The sequence below is a fragment of the Vanessa cardui genome, chromosome 11, assembly GCF_905220365.1.
Source record: "Vanessa cardui chromosome 11, ilVanCard2.1, whole genome shotgun sequence".
NCBI classification, from domain to species: Eukaryota; Metazoa; Arthropoda; class Insecta; order Lepidoptera; family Nymphalidae; genus Vanessa; species Vanessa cardui.
The window spans coordinates 5,820,379-5,838,318 of NC_061133.1; the positions used below are offsets into that span (position 1 = coordinate 5,820,379).

Consider the following 17,940-nt stretch of genomic DNA (forward strand, 5'->3'; position numbering starts at 1 on the left):
TAATATAAGTTTAGTAAGAATGAACGTTGTACAAATATTGCATAAAAAACATTTAAAAAAAGTCTAAAACATCAATGTTACACAAATCGTTTTATAGCTGTTAATATCACCATTCTTTACGTATTACAATATAATATATACCCAATTATAACACTTACTAAAATTGTCCCAATTCCCTCATAGATAATATCGACGGTTACATAATAAAGAAAAAATCTATTAAAGATCTTAAAATAAGATCGAATGTATTCAATGTTTTCAATGAATTGTTCTTTTAAGTACTCACATTACTTAGTTATAAAATACAAATAAAATCTTTATACGCTAATAAAAGCATTATCGAACAAAACAATATCACAGTGTACACAATAGCGAGCAAAGGAAGTCGAACGGCTCTTTTCGTCTAGTGTGACGAGTCGGCGGGAGGTGTTTGTACTGTAATCACTCATAATCATACCAATTAAATATTTTTATTCCCATTCGCCCCTTTGTTAACTTCGCTTTGTTGATTCGCTCTTGTGAACGTCTTTTGTTCGTATTTTGTTTCGCGTGAACTACCTAATTTATTTTTCATTCGATATTTCTTGAAGATATTCTAAATTTATACATATTATAATAGTTTTAATACCGAATGCGTTACGTATTTAACGCTATCACATATGAAATATCTTATTTTTTTATTTATTTAATAATTTTCTACTTTTCTGAATCTCTCTTTATCTGTTCTTTTTTCTTTTTCTGTATGAATCTTTTTAAGTTTTGTAATTTTTCATCTTTTAAGGCTCCGTAATATTCACACATACCTATATATTTATTATAAATTACTTAACGATATAAAATGTAGTGATTATTATTATTGAGTTTATTAAAGCATATAATTTACCTATTAAAATGTTATCTATTATTTATCAAATGTTTAATGTAAATTTGTCAGTTTATTAGGCCTTTTTCCTATTAACCTATTTTTCATAAATAACCTAAAGATTACCGTCATTAGTCAATGTAAATTGCCTATCGATAAAACTCGAATCGATGTGTCAAGTTGTCAGGAATAGGTACTTAATTGGTAGGACCAAACCTTAACATATTGATGTTAACTTGTATAAAAATTGCAGTAATTAGCGCACCTATCATTAATCAACATTGTACGGAAGTTTTGAATTATTTGATATATTATAATCTGTGCAAATAATTCGATTAATCGTTCACAATATTTCGAATCAAATTAATTTTATAATGTGACTTTTGTTTGTATGTACGTACAACATAGTAGGAACATTCGTCTAAAATTATTCCTTTAAATTAAATAAAACAGCTATAGTATGTGGAAATCCTAGTCTTTAACTACGATTTGATTAGTCAGTTTCTTATTTGATAATTCACTTACACTTTTCAGTTAGAAAAAAACCGAAAAACGAAATTTTTAAAATTGAATTCCACAGAAATAATGTTCAGTTGGAATTAATCACTTATGTTACACTATTTTATAATTAAATTTACCTCGTTGAAGTAATTATTGTTGACATTATGGGTAGCGGGGTGCGGGCCCCCGTGTTGCTGGTAGTACGCACAATTCATATCAGCCCATCCGTTTCTTCGTAGCAAAAAGTCACGTCACACACGCGACTTTAGATTTTTATTAAGAAATATCCACGGATTATCTCGTAACGAATCGATGCCGCGGCCGAATCTCGCCTACTAATTGTAGGTTTCGGTGGTCGACTGAACGCGGCGGCGTTCTCTCTCGTACATCGTGCGTCTCATTCGCGCATTGCGCTGCCCGCGTGTTTGTTTACGCGCGGGGCGGGTCGCGCAGGGCGGCCAGTTAGGGCGGGCTCACGCAAAACTAATACAAGCCGATAACGCGCTTATTACTTATTGTTGATGTAATCGAAGCTTTTCGAACTAAAGATACATTCCTATTGTTAAATATATTATTCAACTGATACTTTGTACTGAGATAATGCACAAAATATAGCTACTTTCTTTATAGTAAATTTTTTAGTTGCGTTGTTTTAATGTTACCCTATCTATCCTATTACATCACTAAATAATTAAAGGAAGCATAAAATTTACTCTTACTTTTAAAAAAAGCTTGTTGCACACATATGTGTTTTTATTTACTTGTCTGTTGTATTGCATTCTAAAGTTTGAGATGTTTAATTATTATAGTATTAACAAATATGAAATTTATGCAACAATCATCATATGTCAGCTGCCACAATATTAATCTATGCGGAGGGTTAAGGTATAGAGTTTCATGAAAATCGTTTTTTTTTTCCTCACAAAAGTAATAAATGTTTCCGGTTTATAATAAAGTACATCGGGATCGTTACCCCAGCGCCATTATAAAAATTGGTCCATTTTTTACGTCCCCAATCTGTGCGGGGGCGGATACGCCTCGTATGACAGGATGCACTTTCCTATCATGCGAAATCTAGTCACGTGATACGAGAACAGATGTTTTATTCCTGACATATATCTAATTAATTCAATGTATTTGAGTAAAGTAAGTATCGTAGAGTAAATAATAATTTATTTGACATCGTTACTTTAGGTAAATAATTATGCACTTCCACAGGTAACAAAAGAGACCCAATAAGAAAAAAATATGTTAAATATACGTGAATGAGGCAATAGGCCGCCTTATGGTACGCTGTAACTACAATGTGCCACCAATCTTGGGACGTGAGATGGTTACCAACCCAGAAGGACTTGCAGAGTAAATATTACTCTATCTAACACCTAGTAAATCCTGCTTTAGGTATATATAGGATTGATAAGTAAGATCTGGAGCCTTGCCGGACCTTTTGTTCATTAAGTACAACGATCAAGGAGAAGGCATAATAAAACCTATCGCAACTTAATTGAGAACTTTTGTATTTAATCTATATATCAAAAGGGGAAAATATGGGGCTACTCTAAAGTATGTCTTCCATGTATCCTAAATTGTACTTATATATACCAACTGAAGATTTTATTTTTGAGAAGAGTGACATATATAAGGCACAGACATAAGACTAAGTTTCCAAAGTGTTGAAAGAGTCAAGATAGGAAATATGTACCTATACGAATGCTTTTGTTTTTTTTTTTTAATATAAAAATTAACCAATATATTTTTTGTTATGATAATATAGATAGACACATGTTTACTAAGTATTATTCACACTAAAGTCTAGGCACAGATTACATAGACCTTAGTAAGTAAAAGTATAGACGATGCTTAGAGATGTGATCACGTTTTGTAATTTTAACGAACATTAACCACGAACCGTTTTTCAATGATTTCAACAACAAAGCTTAGATGTCGTCGCGATAGTACATATTTTGTGTAGAATATAGAATGTGTAACATGTGCAAATGATAGTGATTAGAGCGCGCTGGGCGCGGCGCGTGTGCGTAATTATTATAATCTGCGCCCGCGCAGGCGTCGCTCCCGCGCTCCTTGCTGTGCTGTTTCTATTATTGTTACTATTTAATGTAAAATAAACAGTTTAACACATTTAATGGCTTTATTATTATTTTAAACTTAAGTGGCTTAATATTTATTAATAATAAAACTCAGACATTTAATTGCATAGCCTAATAAAAACGTAACTAACACATCCGAAGTATTTTTTCAATTAAGTCATACTTAGCTAAAAAAATATAGATGTTTTAACATACTACAACAGATTTCGAAAATTAAATATAAAACTTAGGTAGGTATTGTATCATGTACGTATTCGTAAATATGACATAAAATTAACTACGTTTTTGTCAAAAATAACTCTTATTAATAAATATTTTCGCAAATAGTATTATGAGTGGCTACTGTTTGTATAATAATTATAATTATTTCGAGGTAATGTGTGGAGCACGCGCTGCGCGCACGCATCTGGTGTCGCCGCCCTCTTCCCGCCCAGGACCATGAAAACTGTAGGTTTCAAATAACATTCACAAAGACCTAGCACATTGCCATTGTAACCTATTGTTCAGGTATGTTATTATATTTTAAACAGTTCTATGCAATTATAATAAAACGAATTTGTAGAACATTTAAAAGTTGTAAACTTTGATAGAAAAGTAGACTAAAATATTAAATGAATAACCTTTTTTTAATGAATTTCAATAAAATTACTAAAAACGTTTTTTTTAATTAATCTAATGCATTTAAAAAAACATTAAATGTGATTAAATTGTCATAGAAAAAGTGCGAGGAAGTAAAGGTTTATAAAAACTACTCTATAAAACTGAAAAGTTTGGTTGTTGGAATTCGTTAATCTCAAGATCGATCCATATGAGTTGTAAAAATCTTTTTGCGTTAGATAGATGATTTATTGAGCTATATACTATAGGCCCTCTAAAGGCCTGTGGCCTCGGGGTAAAAACGTTTTAGGAAAGGGAGCGTAAGGTAATAAAGAATATTCATTATTCTTTATTTAAATACAAAGTTACACATAAGACCTTTTGCAGTGTCAAAAGGGAAATGATATTGACACGTATATAGAATACGTATGTGCAAGTAATTGAACGTGTATCTCTAAATACTATTGTCGAGAGTCACCTATGAATGCAAGGGGTGCGACGGATCCTGTTGCAATCTTACACTCACTTCCGACATTGACACTATAATACTCGTATGGAGAACTAAGGACAAAGAGCCCTGGTGTTAATACACCATGATTTACTTTAATATCATTCGAATATTTAAATTTTAAACGTCTGATTTTTAAAATTTTGTGGCAGTGCCTGCGACTTCGTTCGCGTTTAAATATAACAAAAGTTATTGTTCACAGTTTACTATAACTTATTAATTATGTATTAGGCAACGTTTGTGATAAGTCGTTGGTGGGTTGTTGATAACCAGACGTGACGGCGGTGATATTACTCAGATAATGCAGCGTGGCTTTGTAATTATTTTATATATAGATAATTCGGAAATAAAAGTAGCTTAAGTTACTCCTAATTACATTAGTTAACCGCCAGTGAAAGTCCCATCAAAATCGGTTCAAATTTTCCGTAGATTAGCCGGAACAAACAGACAAACAGACATACAAAAATTGTAAAAAATGTTATTTTGGTATATGTATTCAAACATATCGATTTATTAAAAAGCGGTTATTTTATTATTACAATCAGACACTACCATTATATTATAAGTACCTAAAGGATAAATTGATTAAAAAAATTAATACCTACTAAAATAAAGTTTACTTTTAAAATATTAAGCTGGAAATACATTATATTAAAATGTAAATACACTTGTTATCTGTGAACTAGAACTTAATGAGTCAAATACATATGTATTTTTTTGTTTTTATTTACCTTGCATCACATGATGAAATCAGTAATGAATATATATTTATTTTTTAATAATAACATATAAAGTATGCAATACGCATTTTTCATTGCTAGTAGGGTTATTACTATAATAATGATTTATCATCTTAAAAATGATAAGTACTTCAAAACATCCTCAGATTACTACTCAATATTTATTCGTAGCTCGGATAATCCCGTGTTATATACCCAAAATATTGTCCAAATTTCTTTCACAACACGTGTGATTTCTCCTTTTTGATACGCACATTGTTATCGTAGTCCGCTTAGCTCTATTCACTGGGCTTTCAATGCCTTCAATGGGGACATTTGACGACCGTTTCCTATGCAAAATTCCGTTTAATCCCGGAATAAAGGTGCACAGTCGAATGCTTCCGCTGAGCGATCTGAATTAAATGCAAGTGTCGACACAATGAGGTCGCGATTTAGATGTTCACTTGATGGAGACATTGAGACGTCAGTACTTGACAATGTTTGTAGACATAATAGGATTAGCGACGACGAAATTTTGTTTTGAAATATTCATACTTTTTCGTATGATCTTTTATTTAACAACGTGTGAAAATTTCGATACGCCTATTGTACATTTAACAGTCGTATCGCGTTTATTATCTATATAGATGTTTATCAGAAAAATTATCATCTTCAAATTACGGCTACGTATGTCTGTATGTGAGTCGAGATGGCCCAGTGGTTAGAACGCGTACATCTTAACCGATGATTGCGGGTTCAAACCTAGTCAAGCACCGCTGATTCATGTGCTTAATTTGTCTTTATAATTTATCTCGTGCTCAGCGGTCAAGTAAAACATCGTGAGGAAACCTGCATGTGACAAATTTCATAGAAATTCTGGCACGTGTGTATTCCACCAACCCACATCGGAACAGCGTGATGAAATATGTTCCAAACCTTCGCCTCAAAGGGAGAGGAGGCCTTTAGCCCAGCAGTGGGAATTTACTGGCTGTTGTTGTATGTCTGTTCGTTATTTCATACAAAACGATTATAAGGCAGTGACTGATATGAATCAGAAACATAAAATACCTAAGAAAGTGTCGGCGGAAATAATAAAATTAATTGTAAAACATTAATTTGCAATATTTACAATTTTACGAATATAATGAACGAAAGTGTTTTAGCTTGTCCTATAGAATGACTGTCGATAGCATTAATATTTTACAATGTTATATTCTCTCTTTCAACCTAATAAAAAATAAATCATCTAATATTAGAAGCGTCATATTCCAACCCATGAGAGAAAGAGTCTTTTAATATTTCAACTCATTTCAGAATATAGTACAAATGAAGTAGTCATACATTGCTCTGTTGTAAGTGAGCTCGCAATGATGTGGTCGAAGAGAGGCTCGCCACACGAGCGGCGTGACAGCCAGCGCCGAGCCGTCGACGCGATGCGTACAACAAAATAAACCAGCAAACCAGTGTAATAATGGTGTTTCCACCCTGTAACAATAACTACATAATAGTCGAGAGCTTTTACGAGCTTTTGTAAGCTTGTCGAAGCTTCTACTTGCCGTTTTTTGTTATAAATGCCGCTCGTTGCGCCTTACACCGTTTTACGATTGGGAATATTTTATTGAATACTTACTCCGCGTTTAAAGATTCTTTCATTGAGTTGAAAGAGGGTCTTAAATCCCTTTACCGTTTGTGCCTTCATCGAAGTGCTGGCCTCGTGAAACACTTTCTCGCGTTGAAATTGAATAAAATAAATCATTGCAAAATATTGGATATTTTCATTTCGCCATAAATCTAAGAGCGTTTTTATCACGGAAAGAATTTAAAATGATCATATAATTTAAACAAATTAAAACTAAGAATCATTAAAATTTAAAAAATAAATCAATCATTAACATAATGACTCTTATCATTAATTTTGAACTCGATAATGTGTAGTAAAGTTATTACATGACATAATTATTATCATGATGAATACTAGTAAGTAAAACCTATAGTTTTAATAGCGTCCGTCATGAAAACAGTCAAACCGGCCATTTGTACTTAGACTTCCATAACAATACGTATCTTTAGACTTTCTGAAACCCTAAAGCTACCAGAGTTAGTTATATATTAACTGAATAATAAGCATTTCCGTCACTTGGAACTCATAAACAGACAAAACTATTTTCTTGACAATGTTGGTTAATTAATTCCAAATATAGATTAAATGTACTATTGTGATAATACAAAAACGGCCGACATATAGTGATCACAGACCTCCATTGATAATTGTTAAGCATTTTTACACCATATTAGCTCCACTGACTTGGTAAACTAACATATTATGGCCAATGTACTGGCAGTTGTACAGGTCTACTCATTTTATAAATCGGAATACAACAATAATAAGTATTGTTGTTTGGCATAAGAATATGTGGCCACAGTGACCCGCATGGATCTAGATGAGCTGAAAACTAAAACACATAATCTATATTTAAAGAAACATACTTTCGGTTCCCAAATGTCTTTTCCCTTCATTCAGTTTCCCTCGAGCTGAGATGGCCCAGTGGTTAGAACGCGTGCATCTTAACCGATGATTGAGGGTTCAAACCCAGGCAAGCATCACTATAGACATATATGTGCTTAATTTGTGTTTATAATTAATCTCGTGCTCGGCGGCGAAGGAAAACATCGTGAGGAAACCTGCATGTATTTAAATTCATCGAAATTCTGCCACATGTGCATTCCACCAAGCCGCATTAGAACAGTGTGGTGGAATATATTCCAAACCCTCTCCTTAATGGAAGAGGAGTCCTTAACCCAGCAGTGTGAAATTTACAGGCTGTTACTTTACTTTAAATTTTTTTCAGTTTCTCAATATCTATAAAAAAATGTAGCTTAGTTGTGTTAACGCAAGACTTTCACTTTGAAATATAAGTATGGTTATTGGATATACTTGATAGCAACATTTTAATGTAAGATACTGCACTAACACTGTAAAACATGAATTCCTTATAAACTTCATATCGTTATGGGTGTTCGATACAAGATAAATTACATCCATATACAGCGGAACATGATGGTCGAATCCATGACATATTCATAAAGAAATTCATTTAACTTATTGAATATTTTCATAATTATAGGTACACGTATTGTAATTATTATTTTAAGTCCCAATAAGTTAACGGCATATTGGCAGCATAGCAATGTCAAACTCGCGGGTTCGTATATGACCCGTTCGAATTATTTTGGAGAGACATTTTTAATATTCTTCGTTGAAAGAATTAAATTAAAAAAAAAAAACATTTGTCATAAAATTACATCACTGATCGAATGGATAATTAAACGTACGTACACATTGAGCACATCAAAAGATGAGTACCTAGTAGATACCTAGTAGATAGGTAGTACTGTTAGATTATAAACCGCGACTTTTAAAGCGGTGTATATAAGATGTTAAACTCGTTGTTACCGATAAAAATACAATAACTCCACACCTGTGTACTCTATTAGTATTAGCAGAGAAAAATGTCATAAGTCACATCGCGTTTTGCGTGTAAAAATTATAAAAAAAGTATTCTATATAAATTGGTTACAAAATAAATCGTATTTCTGTGAAGGATATTTATTATATTACGTATTACCTAATTTCCAATTCTTACTCGCGCTAGCTTCACTGCACTACTGCTACTGTTTTCAATTCATTTGAAGAGGTTTATTTTTTTTTAATTAAAATGACATACGTAGTAGGTACATCAGCAGCCAGTAACCGTTGTACAAAACAATTGTCAAATTCCACAGACTTTCACAATTAAATATGTAAGAGAAATAATAATTCGGCTAATAACATAAATAATTACATAAACATAATTCCCAGCGTTTATTTCAACTAGAGATTAGATGATATCGTAACGTCGCCGCTCGCTGCGAACAGTCCGTCATCGAGATAAAATTAATAGCTGCTATTAAACCGCGAACTGTGCGGAAGACTTCATTAATTTCCCGCAACGACTACGCCTCGAAATACTCGAGATGACCGATAGATTTATTAATAATTAATCATATTAACAATTTTGTTGTAACTTTTAAATGCGTGACAAGATTAATCTTTAATTTAATACGATTTGAAATCTGCAAAGAAAAACAAACTCACGCGCTTATGTATCAAAAGCTCTCGTGGTCTTAAACGATGATTTTAAACTCAAATTAATTGGAAAGGTTTTTTTAAAGGAATGAGAACGGCTGAATAAAGTTAAGGGGTAGAGGGGTGGTTGATAGCCGTTATAAATCAAGATGTTATCTGCGTGGGCATTGCCTCGCCGATACTAAAGGGTAAGTCGCCGCTCTTTATCGGATTCGTACGAAACTTATTATGCATCAACAAAATTACACAATTAAGCGCATACACAGGTAAGACGGCTTTTACTCGATTCATCCAACTAACATAAATCGTACGGCAACAGCGGTTCCTGCGATATTAGCAACTTTACTCTCTCGTATTTCAATCTCCAATATATATAAATTCGAAATATGCCATTGTAAAAGCAATAATCAAACGCTACAAGCCGTAATTATAGACTGCGATATATAATTTTGAAGCTATTCATTAAAATTCAACTAAAGATGAAAACAACGAAGATCTGGGAGAATCACAAATCAAACGAAACTCGGCGATGGCCGGAGGCGCCATAAATCAGAGGCGCGCTTAGGCCTCTTAGCTTTTCTAGATAGAGATTTATCCCGTAATAACATGTTGCTTTTCACTAAATCAACTGCCGAATTATCCGGTAGAAACAATGATTAATCGCGTTGCTGCCGGAGTAATGACGGGACGATAGCGAGGTGCACGCCATACAATTGTTCGTAGCGCAGCCCGCTGATCGATCTACTTAGTAGATTCCACTTGATAAGCTTCCACGAGTATAACAAGTCTTGACAAATCGTAAATCGATGTCCAATTTATTCACAAGCTATTTCGAACAAGAATTACGCACGTTTTTATCTTGTGTTTTAAATTCGCAACTATTTATTACACTCATGCCAAAAAATGTGATTTCATAATTATTATCTAACTAACAAACATTTTAAAAAGATATATATTTCGAAGTAAAGTATCTTGTTCTTATTAAATTTTAATTTTAAAAACACTGAAGTAGAACGGTTCTACTTTAAATATTTATTTCTATCTTTTAATCTGTTAGTGAAGGTTACTCAGACTAAGCGCGTACAATCAAAATGTAATTATGATTAGCCCATACGCCGTCCTCGCATCTCATCTGGCTGTTTAACTGACCTACGATTCACTTTAATTAAACGTTAACTTTAATTAAAGCACAGACGATAATTCATAAAAATAAAATACGTTTGTAGTGCACCTAGGAAGTCTTTATTAAGATTGCGACTGCAAAGAGGCGGGGCCATTCACTTGTTCGGGAATTTGAATAATTGCATTACAACTAAACATTATTGAACAACAAAACGATTTCGACATCTAATTATGGTTCGGTTTAATCATGGAATATACAGATATTAAATAAATTACTTTTATAATTTACATTTATAAGACAATTTACAGTTGAAAGGTTACGTCAAATTATCTATTATGATGACATAATAAATCGCACGAGCTCCGGAGATAAATCTAAAGAATTCTGCGAATACCGCAGTTTGCATACATCTCGCGGCTCATCGGCCATATTTCAACAATAATGATAGCGGACGAGCGTGATAATAATTGTTATTACTATGATCCACATCTGCTATTATTTTATAATTGAGGGCTTTTGGGTGAAACCCTGCAATTATAAGAAGAGCCCCGAGCAACAACAAGCAACATGCAACGAAAGAGTTTTTGCCCCGTCCATCGGCATCGGTTTCCCAAATTAGGCATCGTGCGTATTATATCAAAATGATTTCAACCTCTCAGAGAAGTCTCGACTCAGAAACTCAAGTAACAGTTAGGAACAATTAAAAAATCAAACTGCACATTATTTCTGTTTGCAACATAAAGCCCACAGCGTCTGATTGAATCAAGTAATGTCACTATATACATTTAAATTAATTCGATAAAAAATCGATTCTTGGATCGACGTTATTTATTACCTGCGAAACAAATAGCGATCATTTGATTAACACAAGGATTAATCGAGTAAAAATCTATAAGCGGTAATCTCGCGGATCGAGAGGAGAGTTCATTATTTATTATGAATATTAGTCAATTTTTATTTAGTCAAAAAAGTGGGGAGCGGCGGCGGGTCGAGCTGCAATTAACTGAGGCTACCCTGTAATTATGGTCAGTAAATTTCTGGACGCGTCCTGATCGGGGCCCCTTACATTGTTCTATCTGATATTATACGGATTAGCTTACTGCTGATACTCTTCATCTTAAAAGTTATGAACGCTAGAAATATTGTTATAATATTCTTGATATCATTTACCGTTGTTAAAAATACATATCTTTATTCTTTATCCATTCAAAATTTGATAAAATCGAACTAAGTTGTATTATTAAGTAAGTAATATTGCTTTGACCATTGTAAACATATTTAAACAATAAAAACATAATTAACTTTTTAATTCTTTTCAATTATCTTTTTAAATGTAAACTAATAGTATATTTTAATGAGTGAAATTAAATTATAAAAACCGTTTAGTCGTTGAAAAGTTTCAGCTGGAATAGAAAAATGGTGATAAAAAGATATATAATTACATATTATCCGTTTTATCTTCATAAGCATCTTGATGTATTTGGTTTTTGTGAACGCCTAAAGGATTTTGATACTTATTTATAAACTAATAGAAATCAAAATATAGTGAATAATGATGGCATATGTATACTGACCATGATGACTTTGGTCAAAAATTTTAAAACGCTTTTAAATTTTTAACGTTTCTGCTTGAAACGAAATAATTAAAATTAACACTTTAATCTCGAATAATATTACATCACTATTTTTATTTATAGTTTTTTAAATCTTTGATATTAATAAAGAGAACAGTAATCTGGGTAATGCTTTAACTGACAGTCTGGCTATACTGAATGATGTGATGCTGATACTGACATTCTTAGATTTTTTTTTTATCAATGCGTTGCAAATTTACTTGTAGTTTTTAATTGAGTTAAAAAAGTGAAGGACCCAAAATATATTTCAGATTGAGAAAATGTACTTGAAGAAGTAATAAGAAGATAGCTAAGATTGGGGACTAATATTAGCAAACCGCCCCAGCTTCGCACGTGTGCAATGCTGTTACTAAATGTACTACAGATTTTTTCTTGTTTCTTTACTATTTCTTCCAGGTATTATACAAAAGCCTTCCCCTTGATCCACTCTATCCTATATAAAAAAGAATAAAAATCCGTTGCGGAATTTTAAAGATCTAAGCGTACATACGGACAAACAGCGCTAAACGACTTTGTTTTATACTATGAAATGATTTCGTGTATATATTTATATATATTATACGAGTATGAGGTGCGTTGTTGTAATTTAGTTTTTTTGTACTTAAAATTTGCATAACATAATATGATATCCGTAACGTGCTAGGTATAAAGGCTGTAACGTGTCGATCTCTGACCCTCATTCATTCACAATCAGAACGATGTCGTGACACGTAATGCTTGTCGTTGTGTTCCGTCGTGATTTCAAGACACAATGGAATTCCCGCCATGACTCGGCAGATTGTTAGCCATTCATACTCTTTGCACCACATACGAGTGCCGTTTGACTGCCGCTGCGATAAGCTCGCTTCAATTTAAAAGTAAAATATTTGGACTGCGCCATTTCATTTTCTGCAATTGCAGTAAAGGGGTGAATTAAATCGTGCTAATATGCAAATAAAATCGAAGCTTCTAGAAAAACTTTAGGTTTTAATTAAGGTCTTAATTACGTATCCGTTAATTGTACTGATAAAAAATCGAATATAAAAATCTTTTATTTTTATATTCAACGGCGAAATGCTGCTAGCTTTCTAGTCGCCATTACACGCGGTCAAAATTTGTACAGTAACTAGTTTTAGTTCATAAGTATTTGTATATATTTAAGCATTTAATGCTATTAACTCTTATGTTAATAAATATCAAGGGAAAACAAAACAAACCGAATAATTAATATATATCAATAGTACGTATATATAGCGAGAGTAAAGAAATATTTAATACACATAATATACCAATTACGATGTATAAGGTACTACAAGAACCGTCATACCTACAAAAAAAGAGAAGGACAATCAGGGACGCGAATAGCGACCTGCGACCCACAATTTGCATACAATGGCCATGCGTGGGCGCATTCCCGAGCGCCCGGAGCTTGCTCTCAGTCGTCCTTTTTCATAAGACATCCTGTGCACTCTTTTGACGTATGTATACAATAAGAAAAACAAATGAACGTAGGTATTTACTTAGCATAAAAACTTTTTTTTAATCACCGAATGTTTTATTATAAATTTAAAAAAAATGTTATCGGTATGAGACCTTAGAGATATAAAGATCGTACCTACAAATATGTAAATCCAAGCAGATTTCCGTAATATAAGCAGTCAGCGAAGATGATTAGACAATTATGGTCGTCAACTGACGCTACCGACCGTGACGCATTTCATTGCTTGTCATATCCAGCAACACCCAAAAAATTGTTTAACATATGAATATTGAAGAAAATAATTTGCAATAATATTTTAACAATATGATAATGCGTTTGAGATACTATCCGAAATGGCCCAGTGGTTAGAACACGTGTATCTTAACCTATGATTATTAATAAACTCTGGCAAGCGCCACTGAGTTTTCATATGCTTAATTTGTGTCTTGTGCTAAGCGGTGAAGGAAAACAGTGCGACGAAACCTGCATGTGACTAATTTCAACGAAATTCTGCCTCATGTGTATCCACCGACCCGCATTCTCCTCAAAGGAAGAGGAATCCCAGCAGTGGGAATTTTAAAGGCTATTAGTGTAATGTTTGAGATACTGAAGTTAATTTTCTAAACGAACAATGACTTGGCGACTAAGTTTTTATTTATGTGATAGGTACATTAGATACGGATGGGTTAAAATTCGAACACAAATTGCCTTTCGGAAATTTTGAAATATTTCCAAATGATTCTTCGAAAAGCTTGGACAATATCACCAACCAAAAATATAAGTAGGCGTGATCAGCGTGGCATGTTTATTTCAATCGGTAATTTTTCAGCGCGTTCGTACCGCATTGCAGTCGCCGGAGATTTATCGCATCGGCTCACCCTCGTACAGTCTCGAGTCGAATCAAGCTGTGATTAATGGACTGATCTATTTGCTGCTCCATCTATTGTTGATATTGTAACTACTGTCTTAAAACCTAACAATATTGAAATATACTTTGAAGTTACATTACATTATTATTAAGTATACAGTTAAACGAGGTATGGATTTTTTTAATGAAATAGGGACGCGTAAATTGACCACCTTTTAAGTGGTCACAATCGCCTATAGACATTTGCACTGTATAAAACAAATTCGCTTACCGTCGACTATCCTACGTATGCTTAAATCTTTAAAATTTTGATGCGGATTTTTTAATAGATAGTGTGATTCAAGGGTAGGTATTTTTAATTATACATAGACAATCTAATAAAAAAAGGGATACACCTATAGTATATATATTTAGTATCAGCATTGCACCCGCGCGCCAGGGTGGGACGCTAGTGAAATAATAAAAATCCTTACATAACTAATATGACGACTCGCGCTTCAAATCGGAATACAACAATACTAAATGCTGCAAAACGATAGAATATGTTTGTGTTTTACCGATTAAAACCGGCAAGAGACTCAACAGTCACATTGAAATCAACTTAAAACCACGCCATTTAGTCGACTGTATAATTAATCTTTTATGAGTAACGCGCTACATTTATCAATATACTCTAAAATTAGATTTAAATATACCCATTAATTTGTAAAGCTAAGTGTTTATTCTAACATAAAGACATTTCTTTATTATTTAGACACGTTCTTTAAGAAAACTAATTGTATTAAGATTAGAGTTACCACCTTCCATGGGTTTAAGTCTAGAGATACATATATGACAATAATGATTGTATTTCCGTTTACAAAGAGGCTTATAAATGGGCCATAACTTTGCGTTATTAAAATGGTTATAGATAGGTTTATGTTTGTATTATTTTTATTTATTAGATATTAAAGTAGTTTTAATGTTATTTGATAAAACACAAATTACAATAGGTGTTTCTTTTTGGTTTGGGATTTAAAAATCATTATTTAAAGTCTAAAATAGGATAAGCTCGTTCGTAAATAAACAAAGCACGTTGTTACTACATATTACCAGAAGTACTTAGCTAAAGCGTATCAATGGGGAGGCTATAATTTCCCATAGCGCACTCGAGTTCCCATCGCATGGGGTACGCGTTGACCGCATTACGAGCGCGACAAAGCGGGGTGCAGCCCTGGGGACTATTTATCAAATGATCATTTGATTTTCTTGTGTTTGATCACTGAGCACATTAGAATTTGCAACAGCAACGAGTGGAAATAGAGATGGGAGCATTTTTTTATTTTCGATAAATAAAAAAATGCTTTTATTTTTTATAATTTATTTCGCAATAAACTAAGATTTTATTTTCTGTTTCATATTCAGTAAATTATTACATTTCCGTATTATAAAACACAGCGGAAGAAAAATAGATTGTTAAATATCACTGTAGTTAATTATTGTCATTTATTAATAATGACCAGATAAACCTAATGAAAAAAAATTTCATATATATATATATATTTTAATAAATTTGCAACCAGAATCGAAAAGCAACACTTGAGCTAGTTACACGGACTGAGCCACATCCGACTGTGCACCCTCGCCCTCTATCGAGGATACGTCTTATAAAATACGATCTGTTTTGATTGTGGCCTGGGGCACAAATCAATTAGGTCCCCCAAGCCCCCCCGCAGCGATGCGCCCGCGACATCCGAACCAGTGGCTCATTTTATGACACGTTGCTCAACGGCTCGCCTGATTAACATTTACAAAATTTATTAAGACCAATTCACGCAGACCCTTTATAACGTAATCGTCGTATTGATTAGTTATTTTATTATGCTGATCAGCCGTAAAGGCAATAAAATATGCTTAATACACCTTGACCACCAAGATACGCAGGTTTTATTGGTATATCTAGCTCTGATTAATTATTTGCTTAGTTAACATAAACGAGTAACCGATTAAACAAGTCTAGCGTCGTAAAAAATTATAAACGAATGAACTTTTTTTTTCGCATAATTGAAGTTTGGTGAGTTTATACTCCGTTATAAATTATCAAAAATTATGTTGTAATAATTATGAATTAAATTACAATAAATAATACATAGTAGGTACACGTGGTGCTTGCGTGTGTCATAAATAAAATTATCGGCCAAGTAGGTATAAAGTACAGTAAACTATAAAGTTACAGCCCATAAGTTTCCCACTACAGGGAAAAAGCCACCCTAATGAGAAGTTAGTTCTGGAGCTTATTCCACCACAATGCTGAAATGCAATCAAATAGGTTCAAACGTCACAGTCTTTCCTTTCTCAGTGGTTAATATATTAAATATGAGTATAAATCGAGTAAGAAAACTTAGTTGTGCGTGCCTGGGTTTGAACCCGCGATCGTCCGTTAAGATCCATTTTATCCAGTGGGTAATTACTGCTCTCTACAATGTATCAATAAAAGAATAACTAAACTATCTTATAATTGATTTACACGTTATTAAAGTTTTTCAACATAATTACCTTGTAATTCCAAGTCATTTATTTTTAGACAAATTGATTAGCGCTGACTTTCAAACACATTCAACAAATATGTGTATTTACATTACAAAATTGAACGTATTTATAAATAACAATATAATCTGTAACAATTATCTTTAATGCAAAGTAAAATAAAACTTAAAATGTAAAAATCATATTAAAGATATTGTAAATCACTTCGACATCCAGACTTCATAAAATTGAAAAGATATCTATCTCGTGTAGTCTTGTCCGAACGCTCAATAAAATTTAAAATATGGCCGCGTAGCTGTATCGATTTACAATTAATCTACGTTTGAATATAAAATCTAATAGAAAATAATGACGTAATAAAGGCCGCCGGCGACAGGGTCGTTTCCCACGCCGCTACGGACAATTTTAAGTCTTTTTTTTACTTCAAAATAAATTAAGTTTCGGTAATCAGGCGCCGCTCGATTCCTGACCCGCTTCTTCGCAATATTTCTAAAACGCTATTACAAATACATTTATATTACCACCACAAAAAATCTCTCAAGCAATTTTCGCCACATAATGAGGCCATTACGGAGAATTTTGTTTTACCAACATAATAACACCGCCTTTTATTCGGGCGATCCTGTCCGCAAGGACTCGGTTTAAAAGGACAATATTATTCCAGAGTTGATGAGATTTTCGTGCTAAAATTTTAAAACTAAATTGCCGTCATTATGTATTTAACGTCGTGGATTAAAACTGAAAGGTTGAGCGAGTCGATGACCTTAGCAGATCTTCCCGATATTTTTTGAAATTATGTTTAAATTTTGAGATTAGATAAATTATATGAGGGGTAATTTATTTGTTATTTAAAAAAATAAGAAAAAATATTAAAAAACAATCACAATCTGCATTAGTCTTTTCGAATTA

At 33.0% G+C, this 17,940-nt stretch overlaps 1 protein-coding gene across 3 annotated transcripts in view; it reads right to left on the minus strand.

Moving 5' to 3' along the window:
• Positions 1-17,940, minus strand: part of LOC124533855 (transcription factor Sp9-like) — an 82,418-nt gene that overhangs the window by 41,202 nt on the left and 23,276 nt on the right. Inside the window, exon 1 of one of the 3 annotated variants that reach the window (XM_047109399.1) lies at positions 1,501-1,693. The exons of the other annotated variants lie outside the window; for them this stretch is intronic. Coding sequence (XP_046965355.1) covers positions 1,501-1,578 — 78 coding nt within the window. The 5' untranslated portion in view covers positions 1,579-1,693. Of the gene's footprint in view, positions 1-1,500; positions 1,694-17,940 lie in introns of those variants that run through there. 3 annotated transcript variants of the gene reach the window in all.